Source organism: Pseudoliparis swirei, chromosome 9 (genome assembly GCF_029220125.1).
Source record: "Pseudoliparis swirei isolate HS2019 ecotype Mariana Trench chromosome 9, NWPU_hadal_v1, whole genome shotgun sequence".
NCBI lineage: Eukaryota > Metazoa > Chordata > Actinopteri > Perciformes > Liparidae > Pseudoliparis > Pseudoliparis swirei.
This window is the reverse complement of record NC_079396.1, coordinates 11,846,729-11,866,257: the sequence shown is the minus strand read 5'-3', so window position 1 is coordinate 11,866,257 and position 19,529 is coordinate 11,846,729. Positions and strand designations below refer to the sequence as shown.

Genomic DNA, 19,529 nt, shown 5'->3' with positions numbered 1-19,529 from the left:
TAGTTGGAGTCCTTGTGGGCGTAATTCTGATAGACCTGGTTATAGCCTTGAATTGTCGCCCGCTTGATTGTGTTTCTCCAGTTTCACCTGAAGAGTGAGCTTCGGGTCCCATTGAGAGAAAACAATGGTGTGTTTGCTGCAGTTCATGCTCATAGGAGGCTGATTTGTGAAATTAGAAGCAAACAGAAACTTGCCTTCACAAACATGAAAAGGAATCTGATATTTTATTTACTATCAGGGTTTATTCAGTTCCCTTTCAGACATATGGATGAAAATACTGTATATACTTTCATGGAGCATTGGCTTGAATTAGTTAATGGTGCTCTGTACTTATCTGTGCAATAACCACAGAGAAAGAAAGGCTGTGATGCTGCGTTAGCTGCTATCTCATTTGACATTCTGTCCTCTGGCTTTATTGAACAACGGTGTCATTGCCTTATGCCAGTAGGAGGTCACGGACAGTGTGAAATTACTGGAAATGGCCCTCCCCTAAAGCACTAATTAGTGAGCTTGGAGGTTTTATAGCTTTCTAGAGGAGCTTTCCGCTTCAAGAATTCTTGGCTTTGTTTACACGCGTTGGCAACCATGGCAACAGAGTCACAGCAATTTAGTAGTTGATTGGGCGTTGGCTAGAAGCTAACGTACGTTATTTCCACATACGGAGTTCACGGACTAAACTCCCTATGACAAAATCATGAACACAAAATGAAAGTCAGCAGTGTTCCAGCAATTTAGTCTCACATTTGGCATTTGGCTTGAAGCACGAGGTTCACCGTTTCCACACGTTAAGAACACAGAGTTTACTATTCATGTTCTGTGATACAGTCAGCTGATGATATTAAGAGCTTTCGCCTTTCATACAGTTAAACAATGTGCTTTTTGAAAGCTCAAAAGGATTACCTCCCACTGTAACGAACAGATAATTTACTTTTCCAAATGTTTATTTCTTCAGAATCAGAAAAAGAAGAAGCAAGTAATAATAAAAGCTCATAAAGTGTGAGCCAGAGGAGAAATTAACATTAAAACCAGCAGCGTGTGCACGGCTCAGTGTAGGGGAACGTAAATGCAACATGGTGGACTTACCTCATTCAAATATATTGTACTTTTCTTTCCTCCCTTGGCTGCCTTATCGACCTCATGTCAGCCGGCACAGCAGAACAACAACAAGGAGAAGTGAAGCCCAAGTGAAGCCAGGCTACTCTTGGTTATTTATGTATCTATTTCTCTATTTATTCATTACCCCCTCTGCTCGCAGGGTTCCCAGTTGCAGGTTGCCTTTCGATCCAACTGTGAGCAGCATGACAATTGTGTTTCCGTTGCTTGTAGGAATCAGACAAAACATAAAACTTATGCGGAAAAGATCAATATTCCTGCTTTAAGCTTTACGTGCCTAAAGCATAGTTATTTCCTAAATAGAAGACTTTCATTATATATTTTTCCCTTCAGAGCGTCAGACAAACTTTACTCATTCCTTCCTTTTTTCGGAAGTCCATACTTGACCATGCTGTGGTGGCTGAACATTAGATATTGCCTGGTGCTGTTTGCATGTTGCTGTGGGCCAACTGTGCAGGTTGGAGTTGGCTCTGTGTTTGGGCTGTTGTCTTCAAAGCTTAAGAGGGTACGCGGTAAACCTGCGAGCACCAGATGTTACACAGTGCTTGCGACCTGTCTCTCTCTCTCTTCTCTGTCTCTCTTGCTCTCTCTCCCCGCACTCCTTCACATCCCTGCTGTCTGTCTGTCAGCACTTTCCCAGTGGTGGTGTGAGACATGGCGTCAGGGTGCCTGGGCTGCCAGCTCCTGCCAGCTCACACTGTGACCTCCAGCCCCGCCACCTCAGCTCCGCGTGCCAAGGCCACAGCGGGCCACCACTGGGCATTTATACTGAGGCGCCAGCCTTTGCCAGGAGAAGAGTTTTTTTCATGTTGTTTGGACCATTTTCAAAAGTAACTCATACTTTAATTTTAGAATGGAGCGCAACCTTTTCTAAAGAACAAAAGAAAGAGCCCCAACAAGTGATCTGATCAATTTATACTGGAATAGTTTTTATTTTAGGAATACAATGTTCAATATTGAGTTGTAGGGGCTACGATAAGTGATAAGTGTATTTTAAATTCATAGACCAGAAGCACTGAAAGGGTCCTAGAAATTCTTGTCTGACATGCAACGAGTATTAACATTCCAAGCATTGAAGGCTTAGTCTGATTCGTAGACATTTCCTTCTTGATTCTTTGATCCAAAATATCCTAAAGCAGTAAAATGTATAACTTTCGACAATATATTCACTCAGGTAAAGTCAGGTGATGAAAATGTATTGTTTTGGTATCGGCACATAAACTCTGGTCTTTTAAATTGAGAGCCAGCCCTTGTAGAAATGTGATTAGTTCTACAGGCTTTGCGGTCTCCTCTCAGTAATACTGCAGACCAGTCGTATGACGTTGAGCATTAACACATCTTAGCCTTCCCAGGGTCTGGGTCAGTGGGTCTGTCCTGTGGCCGCTGATGAGCGGTGCGGTATTGACCAGTTTAGGGATGAGCTGAGGATGAGATGATTGTCTACGGCGTGCACCTGCGTGATAAGAAGGCAGCTCATGTCCTTCTTTGCTATCGGGCCCGACAGCCACACTTTACCCCCCCCCCCCACCCCAACTCATCTCCATCCTCTCCGAGGCTGCTGTCCTTCCCTGCTTACTCCGGCTCTAGGAGCTCCTTAGGGAACGCTGACTCAGGTGACTGGGTTTTTAACCCCCCCCCCTCCTCCTCCTCTTCCTCATCTTCCAATGCTTGAGTATGACCTTGCCTCCACCCAGAGAAAGAAGGGGGGAAGGGGTTGAGGGAGGGCAAAGGTGGTCAGGGATAGGACTAGGACCTCATTAGCCCAAGCCGAGGCGGGACAGCTCAGGAAAAGTGTGCTAATTACCCTACGAACAATGTGCTTGCCGTTCATGGCTTAGAGCGGCTACTTCGCCATGAGATAATAACCCCATCACCTCTCTGAGAAGTTCAGGATGGCTTTTTCATGATCACTTTAAATGATGGACAGATGGTGGTGTTATAGCGCAGCTCGCTAGAATTTGGCCTCAGTTTCTCACAGTGGAGCGTGTGCAGTGTTTGTGATGTGTGCTTTGTTGTCACTTGCACTATTATATGACTTTAACACGTACAAATAAAATAAAAATAAAAACCTGTATCTCCTTTTCTCTCAAACCCTGCAACTCATTTTGTTTTTGTCTCTCAGACACAAATAGCTACTAATTTTAGCGAGTTACACTCTAAAAAAAGAACTCTATCATTATTCTGTTGCAGTCGCAACCCAATCAAGCGTCTACTTGCTGAGCAACCGGTGGCGACTGTTTTGTCTGAGACCGTTTCTGAGTCATTGTTTCTCTGTGACTGACCGGTGAAGCCAGCACGGCGGGCATTAGGCCCTCCAAGCTTTCTTCCATCTTTTCTGTTCGCGTGTGAAAAACAGCTTGGCAACCGACAGCCTGACATTACAGCAGGAGCCTGTAATCATGGGACTGTAAAAACCCAAATCCAGCAGCCACAAACAGTGTGGCCTCGTCATAGTGGTGGCAGCTAAGAGCCATTCGCCGCTTCTGTCCCATAAACTGTGCTTGCTGTGTCACACCAGACCCCCTTCACAGATGATTCTGCTTTCAATACAGTTGCCAGTTAAGCCTTTGAACAAGATCCCCAGTGACACGAGAGGATGCTGATACCAACCAACTGACATGTTTCAGTACTGCAATTTTTTAGGCATATTTTGTGGGCAAAATCATAATGTACATGAAGTTTCCTTTTCATTTGGGCTTTGGGATGTTCTTCCATGTCATAAACAGTACATTATATTTAGACTGTTACCTAAAACATATTTCACGCTGTGCCGCTCCGGCCACACACGCTGTTTGTCATTACATTGTAACTACACTGGTACTGCGTGTCTGCTTTCCTCCTCTCAAACTCTAAGCACTAATTTACCTTCATTGTGCCATTTAATGCAACTGGGATGGTACTCGGATTGCAAATGAAATACTTCATGACACAGTAGTTTGAGTCTCTTGGTGTGGGGAAGTAAGAAAGGCAGTTGGGGAAGCCTTTGGAAGGGCAGAGTGGCTCCAACCAGATCCGGGACTAATCTGTAAACCCTCCTCCTGCTCCTCCTGTGGGCGCTGAAGGACAGGACAGGGGCTTGAGAGACTCTTGTGCATAGTTTTGTTGTGAATGGCCACCTGTTGAAGTGCAGAAAAGAAGACATGAAGCCCAGTTTCAAATCACACAGATTCTCTGCATTGTCCTTTACATATTTTATTATTGATAAGTAAGTCAGACTCGTGCACGGTTTGATGGATATTCTGTTTTCCATCATCTTTCATTTTTCGTTATCTAATTGCCAATTTTTCTCTAAAACAGCAGTTGGCGGCCCAAGTTAATATCAGCTATAATCAGGTTTTAAGCAGCTGAACTAATTATGAGTTGTGAATATGTTCGTTAATACATCTTAGTGTGGAAGATGAGTAGGGATGAGACCCAAAAGTGCTGGGTGCGGTAGTCTGTCAGAGTGTATTACACACCTCAGAGCTAAGAGCCAGATGACAGGACAGCCACTTGTAGCTGCTGAGTCTGTGTAGAGGCATGCATTTTAGAAAGTTTAGACTGTCCTGTCTGGATGGAGGATCTTTGTGGTAAATAGTGCATGAAATACGATGAATGTATGCAATGCTGATCTATCACACACTGGTTTGGATTGCGTTGTGGAATTACGTTAGTTTGGAGCTGATTTTAAATGTGTTTATCCTCCTTTTCCTCTGTGTATTAATGTACGTGTGTGTGCGTGTGCTTGTGTGTGCTTCACAGTCGTGACAGTGACCTCTCTACAATCATCTCCAACCTGCACCACACCAGACAGCACGGCATGCCCGAGGGCCAGTCAGCCTCCGACCACAACACCAGTACTGGACACACAGGTAGGACCCCCAGTGATGCTTTCTGTGTGTGTGTGTGTGTGTGTGTGTGTGTGTGTGTGTGTGTGTGTGTGTGTGTGTGTGTGTGTGTGTGTGTGTGTGTGTGTGTGTGTGTGTGTGTGTGTGTGTGTGTGTGTGTGTGTGTGTGTGTGTGTGTGTGTGTGTGTGTGTGTGTGTGTGTGTGTGTGTGTGTGTGTGTTTAAAGGTTTGCCAGGATATTTAATTTATTTTTCTTTTTAATTTCTCTATTTCTATCTTTGTATTTAGACTGATAATATACACCCCGCCCTTTAAATCTCCTTTAACATATGTAAACGTTTCATTATCCATTTAATTTACCATAATTTGTGTGATTTGAGGGAATTTAACATAAGCGTATTACTAATTCCTGGAGGTCGCTCTCAATTTGATTACTTAATGGTCTTCCCACATTCTCTACCAGGATTTTTGTTAAACCCCCTGTTTTAAATTACTTCTGAATAAATAGCTTTGTTTGCCATTAATCCAGTTTCTTATGGGCAAGTGGAACCGTGGTGCGCACGTGCTGAGAGCTTTTCTTCCAGCTTACAGACAGAACACAGACAGTATTTAATCACAGCTATTTGTCAAGTAGCTTGTAAGAGGATATTGTGTCGCCTTCAAAGACATATGTTTGTAAAACAGCCTCTGTGGATATCTCTGTTCAGCAATCAAGCTACTGAACTGGATGTTTCTGTCATTTTCAAGTTATATGTTTGTGTCGTGTATAGTATCCCAACACGGTATGATTGAGTGCAACCCAAACACATTATCACATAATTGTGCATTTAAATGATTATATTGTCAATACAGCTTTGAACTTATATAAGTCACACTTTATAAACACACTATACACACTAGACACACTATAAACTTTGTCTCAACTGATGTTGTAGATTCTTGTGTTATTATTTTTTTCCTATTTAACCCTCCTGTTGCCTTCGGGTCAATTTGACCCGATTCAATATTTAACCCTCCTGTTACCTTTATATTTACTGACATATTTTACCCTTGGGGTCAATATGACCCCAGCTATTAAAATCTCCAGAAAATTATTAGAATTAATATTGTTTTCCAAGTTTAAGTGTGAGGTACTTTATGTTTGTTTGTTGACTACCGAAAGAACACCGACATTAAACATTGAATCGGGTCAAATTGACCCGAAGGCGGCAGGAGGGTTAAATATTGAATTGGGTCAAATTGACCCGAAGGCAACAGGAGGGTTAAAATGTTTATCAGGATGTCTTTTCTCGACGCTTAACCATTTGAAGTCAGTTTAGAATTAACTATAGACATTATTGTCAACGTAAACGATTCTAGTTTATATATATTTGCTGACTTTTGCAGACGGGAAACATCCAACTCTAAAATACTGATCATGAAATAATAATCAGCTGAATTATAAAAATCAAACATTTTAAAAACAAATACATTCACCCTTAATTAGCAAATGAGTTGTCTTGTTATCAGTGAAGGCCATACCTTGCCCCAATGTTGCCCTGGGTTTGACCCCGACCCTTCTTATAACATTAGCCAGAGGCACAGCGAGAACCATAATCAGTCCAGACCCAACACCTCCATACCCTCTCTGTGTGTGCTCATCTCCTCTGCCAGATTAATTGTCCATACGGTGCCTGTGATATCAGCTGTGGAGGGTGGAGGGTATTAGACCGCTCAACAGCCAACCCAGCCAGTGTCTTGAACCTTGTGACGGATTTCCACCCAAATACCGGCCTAATCAGCCGCTAAAGTTAATGGAGAAATCAGAGCCCTGGGTAGTTATTTTAATGGAGGAAGACACAAGGGGATAGAGGTGGGTCAGTGGGGGTTGATGGAGGAAAGGGTGAGCACAGTGTGGCCTACGCCAAGGGGGGTCCAAGACCCCAAAATCTGTTTGTTTGAGCGCTAAAGGGAGATTTAACAGGCTGCCTAAGCTCCTCGCTTTGTGTCTGTAAACAAGTCCAATCCGATCAGCCACTGGCTCCAACTCTGTCTGCCAGTGAAATTAGACGCACACACGTTCACAAACGCACAATTACACACAAATAACACATAGTTATACAGATGTGTGGCAACGCAAAAATAAACATGTTTAAATTTGCATCCAAATAAAGGTGGGTGTAATGTGTATAGCAGTGGATTATTTCACGTTGAGATAGATGAGCTTGCTGTATAATATTGTGTTTACTCTGTTCTGTCAGTCAACTATTGGGCTTATCCTCCACAACGCCATTCAATACACTGTGGAGGGAGAACACTTAAGAGGCACAGGAGTAAGATCGGAGAGAAATTAAGGATTCCATAAAGGAAAAGCAAGATGCATTAATGGAAGCAACATTTGGAAATGGAGAGCAGAGAGAGAGGAAAGAAAGATGAATGAGTGCGGTGGTGGTATCAGGGGAGGGCAGGCGGCAGCTATGGCGGCGGGCGGCTTTGTGTGTTGTTGTGTGTGTGTGGGTCAGGAGGAAAGGGAAGCAGGCTTGCCGGGTCGTCTCCGCGCCGTAGTGGGCCGTTAATTAAATCTGAGGGACAGACAGGAGGCCTGCCTCCCTCCTTCTCTTCCACCCTGCCCTCCCTCCCTCCCTCGCTCTCTCACTCCCCAGCCGCTGGCTATTCAGAGGCTCTGTGAGAGGGGGAGGGATGAGGGAGGAGGGAGGAGGGGTAGAGCAGGGGCGCCGCCGCTGAGAGTCTGGCTGCCTGTGGAGACTGTAAACCGTGGCTCTGCGGTCAGACTGGAGACTCAAACGGGCAGATAAGGTGTTTTTGGACCGCCTCTCTCTCTCTCTCGCTCTCTCCTCTGCTCCCTGCTCTCAGACTCCCAGAGGCAGTTACAGCCTGTTGGTGTGTGTGTGGTTGGGGGTTGTAGCGGTGGTTTGGGGCTTGAGCACATTTTTGTGTGTGTGCACCTTTCCGTGTGCGGTTTTTAAATGCCTGGCTTTGGATGTTTGCTTGCGTGTGAATCTGCATGCAGCCCGGCATGTTCGTGCAAGACCTTCTTTTTCAAACTGATTGTGAGTGAGGATCACTCTGAAAATATTACCAGGCAATACTAAACAAAAGTAAACACTCCGGGATTTCTAATGATATTAGCTCTGTCCTACAGAATCAAAAAGGGAAATGTGGGTTCTAAATATTTTTTAATATCACACTGCCTAATAGGAATATCATTGTACCGCCATAACACAAGTACCTTCTCAGGGTTATTGTTAATTAATTCTTCTTTCAAGAGATATAATTCACAAGTGCCCAAATAAAATGCTGAGTAAATAGTGAAAATACAATGTTCTTCTTTTCAGAGCACTTAAACTAAAGTTTTAACTAATTTTTTCTTTCAGTTAGATATTTAACATAATAATTTGATGTCGCCGTTCAAACTTTAATAGCCTTTAATAACCTGCGGCCTGAGCAGTTTTCATACAAAATTTTTGAATTTGTATATTCTGCCTTGAGGAAGAAAAACACTGGGATGACAGAGACGGAGAGATTTAAGAATGACAGAAGACACCAAGTGATTGAAAACTTAGACATACTTTGTAAATATGAATTTCCTTTTTTGAAGTAATATTTTGTTGTGAGGTGTAAGTTACATTCAGGTTCTGATCAACATTCTAATATTTAATTGAGGGGTTAATATTCTGTCATTGTATGTTTGTTTAATTTTCTTCACGTCATTTATTATTTACAACCTTTCCTTAATAACTATCATAATAATGTCCGTCTCTGCCCCAGACTTATTATAAACAAAACGCTGTTGGTGGAACCACCACTTCTCCACCACCTGTACACCAGACGTACCACTGTACCCGACAAAGGGCCAACAGAGCAACAACAATAATATCATGCAAAGATAGCCAGTAGGTTTAGTTTTTATTGTGTTACACAACTACATGCGTTGCAAAGGGGACATTTATTTATATGATAATGTCCCAGATTTTCACTTTAAGGTCAGTCATACTTTAGTCAGTTGACTAGACGCCCAAATCTTCCTCCGTGATTTCCTCTCTCCTTCGTTAGTTGTGTTCTTTTCTCTCCACCTCCCTTTCTTTCTCTCTTCCTGTTAAAAAGACATCATGACAAACATTAGATCAGTGTTACTGTGTGTACATTTGCACGTGTTGGAGGTGGCGCATCCTCTTCTCTGCGTGAGCAGAAGCGCCTCTCTTCCCATCCCCATCAACCACCCCCATGCCTCCCCCATTCTCCCCTCCCTCTCCCGGCTGCATCGGCGTGTAAGCCAATCAATGGCAGGGCTTTCAGGGCCGGCGGAGGCCCCGGCGCACAGAGGGGGGATCAATAAGTTATTAGCACCATTCTGTCAGCAGTAATGTGGAGATTGATCGGGGGGCTGCGGCTGGCGGCCCACCCCACGTCCCTGCCTGTCACTACCCCCCCACCCCCACCCCCACCCCACCCTCTTTCCGCACAACCCCCCCCCCCCTCCCCCCTCACCGGCCTGATAAAGATGACAGATTAACGGAGTAAGAGAGGAATTAAGGAGTCTGGCTGTCTGAGCTGTCAACACGCTCCATGGGATGGAGAGTGGAGAGGAAGAGGACTAAAGTTTGAGGGAGGAGAGGAAATCAGAGAGTAAAGAGGAATGCCGCCCTGGTGGTGTCACATGAAAGAGGAAGGGGTTTAAGTCTTGCTGTTTCCTCTTTCTCTATCCATTTTCATCCCTCTTTCCTCTAAGTAGGAGGAACGCCAGATAAGGAGCAGGTTAAGAGGAACTGAAGCAGAGGCTAGAAGGTTGGGTGGTTGAAAAAAGTTAGCCTGTATTTGTTGACCAGAAATGGGAAAAACAAGCGGCTGTATCATAGCAGCTAATACTATTTTGACTTAATTATTGCACGCTTTTTAAAGTCACAGTCGACGCCTGACGCCGTAACCATTAATGCTTCAGCAGTATATTAACAAGCAGGTGGTAGGGAAATGCCTGGGGTAGCAAACTTGACTGTAAGCCGTGTTAGTGGGAGTAAAAGTGTTAGCATAGGCGCTAGCAGAGCTCAGCGTTCGGCATTAAAAGGGAGCGCCGGTGCTCTAAGAAGCCCCATTTAATTGGCTTTAAAAGCTTTCCGCCCTCAAATCTCTGGCCCTCGGGCACTCGCTCAGGAGACGCAGTGTCTTGAGTGAGGTTGGCTCAAAAGACGACTCAAGTGTGTGTGTGTTTGATCATAAGTGGGTCTGTGCGTGTGTGTGTGTGTGTGTGTGTGCGTGTGCTAGAAGAGGCGGTTTAACTATTAGGGGTTCACTCTTTCTTTGTTAATATTCCAGCAATAAGATAGAGGGAGATATTGTTGTGTACTAAACCTTATTTGAAAATGAGAAGAAAAATAGAATGAAATATAAAAAGTGTGTGTGCATGTACTTTTCCATTAGCATCCCCCCTTCCCCTACACTGTCTCCTTAGGATGGTATAGGGAGTGGATCTCCTCAGGACCATTGAGGCAACATCAAACACTGGATCATTAGTGAACCTCCCTCTCTCCCTTTCTTGTTTGTTTGCTTGCTCGTCCTCTCATCAACACCGGGGCTCCTTCAGCAGCCCACAACATCCTCTCTGCCTGTCGCTCTTTCCCGTCTCCGTCTATCTTGGTCTAGTTATAGTGAAGAAAGAGCATACGTTTGGGTAATAGGTTAAGAGTTAAAGGTCAGACTCCACTCCAGCTTCACTCCTCTGTTGACGATTGTCCGTGCGTTGCAAAGGTAACAAGTGGGCATAGGAGTGAACACATGACAGAATTTTTTTTTTTTGCACCCCTGTTCATTGTTTCTTTGCACTATTTACACATGCTGTGCAAATGATGAAAAATTGCTTGGTTGAAAAAAAGAGAAAGAGCGAGGATCCATACTCCTTGAAAGAGGAGGGGGGGGGTGGGCACGGACTCTTCCCATCCTTATAAATACGCACGAGAAGTGAGAAAGAGAAAGCGAGAAAAAAAAGTCATACGGGAAGCAGTCGCTGCTGTGGCTTGGCTGTCTCTGTAGAGTCAGAGAAAAAGGTATATGCGATAGAAATAGAGAAAGAAAGAGAGCGAGAGCGCAATGACAAACAGCCTTCCTTGCCCGCACTACATGCAATGTGCTCTGCATCCCCTCTTTCTCTGATTAGGTCCATATTGATTTGAGGTGTGTATCAGGGGGTTGGAGGTGAGGCGATTGGGTGGGAAGGAAGAGAGGGATAAGAGGGGAGGAGAAGGAGGAGGCAGTAGGGGTTGCTATAATTGTACACTAGATACTCCTCTTTGGTGGCAGGGGAGGAGGTAGGGGGAAAACAGGGATGAAGAGACAACGGCAGGGAGGGTGTAAATGGGAGGAGGGAGAGAACTCCTAATGGGAGGAGGTTGCAAACACACCAAGAGGAGACGGAGACAAAGAAATGAGAAATGAGGCGAGAAGATCAGACGTGTGTTTGTGAGGAGAGGACAGCAACAGGAGACAGAGGAGTATCTGTCGTGGAGGTACAACAACTAAAAATACACATGATATAGACATAATGTTGGCTAAGAGGCTCTCGTGCACTTTAGTTCAGTCAGAGCATTTTGTGCCAACATCTGGAAAAAGAGAAGAGAGGAAGACCAGTAACACTTGAAGACTGTTGGAAAGAGACGTTGGGAGACACAAAGAGACAGAGCCCTCCTTCAAATAGACACACACACGTGAACGAGCACGGCAGATCTGTCATCCACGGCTCATCCCTGCTCATATCTGACAGAACAAGCAAATCTCCAGATGCCCGTGGCTGGCTTTACTTGCTCTCTTTCTCTCCATGCATGACTATTTTTTCTTTTTCTCTTTAGCTCTTTTTCACTCCCTCTCTTCTAAATTTGCATTTCCAAAACAGCTGCCATGTATACAGGTAGGCATAGAGCAGAACCTCTTTATCAAGCTTGTACTTTGGTCATTTAAGTGTCCGCTCTTTTTCTCTTTGTGTGCTTACAGATGACCTTCTAGGGAAGAGAAGAAGCTTCTCTCCCAACAGCAGCAGCGAGTGTCCCTCTGACAGCAAGAAGTCACGTAGCGTATCCCCCAAAGGTAAGAAGACCATGCAGAGAATGTGTGACTTTACAGATGTGCTTGGACGGACATTTGCTGACAGAAAAGAAGTAACAATTTTGGGAAAAAAGACAGAATGGCTGAGTTAAAGTTCAAATGAAAGGATGGAAACTGAGGAGTGAAGATGGAAACATGAGGCGTTGCTGGTTTTAGCTGCTGGTGGTCAGTGTTAGGGTGGTACACATGTGGAACCATGACGTCTTAAGCACCACGAAAGGAGAATTACTGTACAGCTGAAAACATTGAGAGATGACATTAGTAAAAACACTGCAGAAACTTTTCTTCCCATCTACAATGTCTGTATTCCTCTGGTCACTCAACAAGAGAACAGCACATGGGTGGTCGGGAGACGCCAGGGGTAGCTTGTTACAACACCTTAGATAATGGCTCTGTTGATAGAATATAAGTGTTGCTGCTGATTACTAATAAAAACTGTATTCCCGTTTCATCTGCTCTCTATATGACATGGAAACAACTTAAATAAAAAATCTTAAAAAGGCATACGTTGGCAAGACAATTCCCTGCTGTAGTGCTGCAATCCGGTCGCCATCCTCTATTATTCATATTTCCCTCATGTGGCGAGAAACCAGGCGCCCAGCGTGGAGCCGGCACAACCGTCCCTCTGGGCTCTTGAGGAAGACTTCCTGACTGATGCATTATACAGCAGGCAAAACCGCGAAACCAAGGGCAGCTCACCGCACATCCAGTCTCATCTCTGGAGACAACTGAACAACATGTACACACACGCATACACATTTTAATTTTTTTTCATTATAGTTAAATTCTGTGGGGGAAGGGGGGGGGGGGTAATCAATGGGTGAGGGTAATTTTGTAAGTGCAGATTTAGGTGTGTAGAGCTCAGCCTAAGCCTGGTGTTGACCTTTGACCCCTGGGTGATCTTTGACCGACATCAGCCCTGCCGGGAGCCTCTTTCTCTGAGTAGAGAAGCACTCACTCCTGACCATGATGGTCTTATTTAGACACAACTCAGCTTCTGAAAGATGCATGGGTTTTGATGTATATGTGAGTTCTGTGTGTGTATACTCGGGCTTGGCTTCCTCTAAAGGCAAATGGGGCTCGTGTGTTATTATTTCAACGTTGTGCTCTTTTGCCTTCATAGTTAGGTTTTTGGCTTTTAAAGCAAACAACGGCGGTATATAGCTTACATTTGAAATGTTCTGAATATTTGCATCATGGTGACTGATGAGGAAGACGGTGTGAATGTATGTGTGCAGCCTGCTGTCCAGAGAATTGAAGTTAAGCCATTTCAAAACACAGCTGATCCTGTGTCTTAACCTTGAGCTCTATCCACAGTCAAACCCCGACTCTGCACCTGCATGCGTATTTCTTTATCTATGCATGTCTGTATGTTCTCCATGTTCGGCGACAGACCCTACCCCTTAATGACTAATGCAAGTCGAGAAATAGATAGAGAGAGAGAGAGTAGCATAGCGTAGGAATGGTGCAGGAGAGATTGGATGCCGCTGTGTAAATGATGTCTGTTTTTCTTTCTGTTGCAAAATCGGCACCCCCTGCTGTGTTTAGAGAGCGAGAAAACTTCAGACAGTCACCGACTAGTTGCGTGCACACACACACACACGCACGCACGCACACAAACACACAAACACACAAACACACACAGACACACAGACACACACACATACACTTGAGGACCTTGGGTGGATTAGCTGGAGCTTGGCGGTGGAGACAGAGACGCTTGCGTGCTTGCTTCCTCCTCCACCACCTCCAACCCACCTCCGCTCCTTAGCGCCACTCCTGCTCGCCTGCCCGGGGCCAGGCTCAGGTTTCAATAAGAGGGAGGGTGGTAAAAATAACCCCCTCTTTCCTCTGCTTCTCCCTCCTCCTCATCCTATTTCTCCCTCCTCTAAGTCCCAAAACACCGCCCCATATTCCCCACCACCCATACCTTAGATCATGTTACTATTGACAGAGAGAGGGAGGTCAGAGAGAGAGAGATTAAGTGTGGGGACTGACAGCTAGATAGATATCATACACCACATGATGGTAGAAGCGGGGCCTCTTTTGGTCGTCTACATAAAAGAATATTTTTAAATACAGGAAAGCAAAACGTATAACCTTTCACCCTATGGGAACATTAATGCATGGTTATTCTGTGCGTTCTGTCAGAGAAATGGTGAGGTCATGCTTGGGTCAGACTCAGACCATTAACAATGCATGCTGTGTGTGTGTGTGGCTTCATCCAAAAGAGTTTCCAGTCCATCAGTGCTGGCTTTGCACTTCTTAATGAATAATATGTGAAAAAGCATGTTTTCTGCCTGATATCTGAGGAAGCATTCACGACAGTAATAAGTGCAGTAATAATAAAAAATATCCAAGATAGAAAGAGTATTAAATGATTCATGGTTAATCTTGACTCTGTAAGGTTTACAACGGCAATGAGTGCAGCTCTCCAGCAGGTGGGTCTGCAATGACCACTGCTGTGTGATTGAATGGACACAGCCCACATTGGGCTAACCCCCGGTCTGGACACTAATGGGCCGTAAAGCATCCTAAAACACAGACGTATGCAGGCAATCGGCTCAAGATCGTTGTATAAGACATTTTAAACAATCTTGCCAAAAACTAAATTTAACCGAGCTGACTTCATTCTGCCACGAGGTCCTTGAGCGTGTAGCTATTCCTGGCCACACAAAATACTATCCAAATTGCTGCAGCAAATGTGAGTTTAGCCGTGGACAGACGCACTCCACGTACTGTATGCACGCACCCGATCGGTTGCGTGATCCTCATGGCGAAAAACAAACAAACGCAAACTGGTTTCTGAGCAGCAGTGAGTGAGCTCATTTAAAAAAGGTGGGACTCACTAGTATTAAGGTACATCTAGTTATCCTCTTGTCTATTTGGGGCAAAGAGATACGTGTACTTTGCAGAATTGCTAAACAGCAGCGTTCAGTTCAGTGATGTCGTGAAATTGCATTTTGGCTATTCAACTTCAAATGTAGCCTCTGACCTCTGGCTTCATATTGAAACTGTATAGTAAATGTAGTATGGATGCATATGCCTCACAATCATGCCTGACAGAAATTAATGATATGATATATGATATGGGTTTTATTGTCATTGCATAGAGTACAGGTACAGAAGCAACGAAATTGAAAAGAAAGGGGATGGAAGATTACAGCATAACATGAGGGAAGAGAGGCGAGAAAAAAACAACCCCCCGACTATGCCCCTAGGGGTACAGTGTGGGAGCAGGAAAAAAACACCTTAGCACATAAGCACATACATCTTAAACATAAATTGCAACGAGTAGGAAGGGGGGAGGGGAGGTAAGCCAAAGACTGGGTGATCTAAGCCCAGCCATTGGGGGCAGGAGGTGACCAGCACCGACAAGCAGCCAGCCCGGTCCTTCAGCCATTACAGCGCCGATCACAGGCCCCGTCCTGTCACACTGGGGGGACGAAGCAGACGAAGGCGTGGGATGGGGGAGGGGGGTAGTGAATGCATTTCAGTGTATGTTAAGTTCGTGTGAGCGTGGCCTGTTATGTCGTCCTCCCCCAGGCCACAACAGACAAAGTTCTCAGTCCGCAAGATGGTCGTTGCCATGGAGATAGCCTTGAAGGGTCCTGGGGAGAAAACAACCACAGGTGTCTGTGGATAGGGGGAAGGGAATGAGAGAGATTCTCGTTTCAGTGATCTTCGGGGGAGTTGTTGTTCCAGTAACGGCCTTGGCCAAGGCCCGTCCTGGTAAGGGAGCCGAAAGCAGATAAGATTGGGATTGTTTGGTCTTCCAGTAGCTGCATTTCAATTTTGCGCAACCACTATTCCTCCATCTTCCTCCCGTTTGCCAATAGGATTTCAAATCGATCCACTTTCATTTGCAGAGCCGTCAGCTTCTCCACGATGTTATCATTCTGGCGGTTTAATGCCACAGTCTGAGTGCCAACAACTCTACCCAACGCAATCATGTCGGGCAGCCTTAGAGGGCTTTTTACAGCTGACACCGTTTGCTTGATTATCCGATAAGCCAGGGCAGCGCCAAATCCAAACAGCAGAAATCCTGTAATCATAGTTCGAATAGGTAGATGTCTTCTACGTCCTCCACGGAGAGTGGTGCTAGGCACAAGACCCGCCACTTCGCCCACGCGTCCATCGTGTATCCAGCAACATTCGTCCCAGCAGGACAGGCAGGTTCCCCCGAACCCGAGCTTCTCGTCGAGAAGATGGTGTCAATTGCGTTTAAGCACCAGTTGATTACGTCCATGGTTTTTAGTTCGAAGAGCGATGCGTAGAGAGTCTCTCCAGTATAGATGCATTGCATTGCAGTAACATGCATTGTTAATGGTCTGAGTCTCTCCAGTATAGAGACAGAGGTGGATGAATGATTAATTCAATGTACAACAATGACGTGAGTTTTAAAGCCTGCAGTTTCAGGTTAGTATTTATCCCCTGAGAATGTGGATATTGACAGTCATTGATACAAGTGTCTCTCCTCTCCTCAGAGAACTCCACGAGCCCAGTGGTGGAAGCAGGCGGCAGCCACGGCCACATGAGCCCCGAGGAGCACTACAGGCGCATGATGTCAGCGCTCAGCGAGCAGGGGTCCTATGAGGAGCAGCAGCAACGGCTCTACCAGCTGGCGAGCAGCATGGGTCTGCCTGGCCATGGTCAGTCCACGGGATCCGTATTTGTAGGTGTGTGCATCGTCATCGTCCTTCTCACTGTCATGATAGAGGTTTTCAGATATCTCTTGTTATTCTGTTACACCTTACTGTATAAACTTCAGTGCACAGTTGATTTTTATATTCAGAATAGCGTTTCCTGCTCTACCAGCAAGAATTGACTGATGAAAGATCCAGAGGTTCCTTTCAGGGTTTAAAAAAAACAAAAAAAATTGAAATAACTTCCGAGTTTGTTTTGAAGTTACTTCCAACTAAAATAGTTTCCTGTGGAAGCACTTCACCAGCTTCTATAAAAACATCTCTTCCGTCACCTGTCACCAAGTCGCTGCGCTGCACTGTGATCAGGGTACCAAGTTAAGGTGTGCCACACTGCTGCCATGATATAACCCCAGCCATGGAGACGGCTGACATTTCTATTTGCGGTGCTTGCCCACCCAGTGTCAAAGTGTCACTCTGGGTGATTTCTGACCAGCCTGGCCCTCCGTTGTTAACAACACCCACAAGGCTGTGCATGTATCAACACTGCGATTGATCTAAGAGCTCTTATTGGCTGACTGCCAACCCTCTAAATCTCCCAACACCCTGGAAACCACCAGTGTCCCTGTTTTTCTCAATTTCAACAGGCACATAGAATGCACTGGTTTTAGGTTGAGAGAACTGTAGTTTGATTGGGGGGAAAAAAGAAAGTGAGAAAATGTGCCTCACTTGAATTTTATACTTTGGCCTTATATTCATTTCACTGTGCCTGCCATTAAATGTCAACCTATTTTTGTTAAAAATGTAACATTAAGTCCTACCAGTCTTTATGAGCTCTTTTTCAGTAGCATAAATCCTATTGATCACCTGGCCGAATTGTAGTTGGAGCTACTTTTATTTTTATTTGATTAGTAATGATTTTTAATTGCTGGCTGCAAATCTAGGGGGCAAAGCCTATAAACGCTTTAATTGCCTTTTCCCAGTGTCTTAGAGGAGTTGGAGGAAGATGCAGTGCATTGTGGGGGTTTTATGACCCAGGGTGCAGTCTGATCACTGGCTTCCTTTCCCAGAAACCTTGCTGGTATGAGGAAGACGCTCTGGCGCAATATAGACATACTCGATCCCTTTCTTCACTTCCACGGCGTCCTTTATTCTTTATACACATGCATTCCTCCTCCAAGCAATATATGTGCAGAAGAAGTAGAGAAAGAGGTGAAGAGAAACCAGCTATACAAGTCTAAAAGACTATGAAGGAGGAACAGAGATGAGGGAATAGTTCCTCCCAGAACAAGAAATTAAAAAAAAAACATAAATACAAGTTTATGTTTTTTATTAACGATGCCATTTTAAACACAACTTAATGGAAGATTTCCTCTGAGCGATGTGTGTGTGTCATTGTGCATGTCATATCCTCTCAACAAATGATGAGCCGTGGGCATCAGCGCCAACACTCCCCGACAGCCACGTCTTTGGTGTTAATAATATTCCTTTTCTTCCACACCTGGCAACTTCATCGGCCTATCCACCAACTGCTTAGACGTTTATGTAGAAAACTCAGTATATCACTAACATCACGTCTTCCCTTCCGCCAATTAACAGTCGGAGCTTGTTAAGAAACTCTCTGTCACAAACAATCCAGGAGACGGGAGAGATGGATGGCTGTTTTGTCTCTTTAGAGGCTGACGCGAATCACTTCAGCAAGAGCCCCTTGACATTGACCTAGTCTCTGATGGGGCCTTGTGACCCCCGCCTCCCTCTTGGGCCCCCATCACCACCATCCCTCCTACACATCTCCATCTCTAGCATTGCTTTCATACCCTCTCCCCTCCTCCTCCTCCTTTCCCTCACCCCCACCTCCAACCTTCCCTTTAGCCTTGGTCCCCGCAGAGCATCCTTTCATGTGTTTGAAGTGCCGGGCACAGAAAATTAGAGTGTGTGTGCGTGAAAAGAGGCAGGGCTGAGGAGGAACTGTGTTCATGTGTGTGGATGTGTGGATGAATGTGTAGGTGTTGTTTGAGTGGTTCTATCTGGACCTGATGGGCAAAAGAAGAGTATGGAAAAGGGAGTGGGGGGGCTGAAATTGGGGTTGGCGGTGGAGGGATAGCAGGATTGTAGAAATAGCCAGGAGGGCTTTCCCCTCCCTCTTCATATGATGAAAGGAGAGTGAGGGAGAGTGAAAAGAAAAAGAGGGGTGGGGGTAGATATCCAGATGAAAGTGAAGGGAGGGGTGCAATGGAAGGGGCGTGCTTCTGTTTTGTCTCCTGCAGTTTAGTGTGATTTACTCACACCATCTTTTTATCATCATCGCAAAGAGCCTGAAAACTCCAGCACATGATTGGTCAAAGTACCGGCGCTTAAAGACATTCAATGTGACACACGTGACACAGATTTATTGCTTTCTTAGCCTATCGTATTGGCTGAATTCCTCTTCCTGAAAAGATACTTATTTTTCTGATGTATGTTGCGTTTTAGCGGATGGATATATCGGTCTTTGTGTCCCGGCCGGTCCGCCAAATCCATCACGCGGCTGGCAAAGCTGCATCAGTGCGGCGCTCCTCTGCATTCTCGCGTCGAGAAAACCCGGCTTAACCGAGGGGATTTAGGCCCAACACCAGGAATGATGGCGGAGAGAAAATTGGATGGCACAAAAGAGGGATAAGCAGGATGGGTCCGAGTGGTAAACTGGGACCTCCCAAAAATAACTCGTGCAACGAAGTATGTGTATTTGTGTCCTTGATTAGGACTTTATTAGGATAAAGGGACTCTCTTCTTGTGTTCCAGCAGCTGCAACACCAAGAGTTTTAGAGGGGGAATTCTAAATCTGAGGACCCACTCTGTGTACACACACACACACACA

At 45.1% G+C, this 19,529-nt stretch overlaps 1 protein-coding gene across 4 annotated transcripts in view; it reads left to right on the top strand.

The window, feature by feature from the left end:
• The window catches only part of samd11 (sterile alpha motif domain containing 11), a 51,088-nt gene that overhangs the window by 16,070 nt on the left and 15,489 nt on the right, over positions 1–19,529 (top strand). For 3 of the 4 annotated variants that reach the window (XM_056422268.1, XM_056422266.1, XM_056422269.1), the window contains exons 4-6: positions 4,855–4,964; positions 11,919–12,011; positions 16,517–16,708. In XM_056422268.1, coding sequence (XP_056278243.1) covers positions 4,855–4,964; positions 11,919–12,011; positions 16,517–16,708 — 395 coding nt within the window. The remainder of the gene's footprint in view (positions 1–4,854; positions 4,965–11,918; positions 12,012–16,516; positions 16,709–19,529) is intronic. The other variant, XM_056422267.1, reaches the window with a different exon arrangement.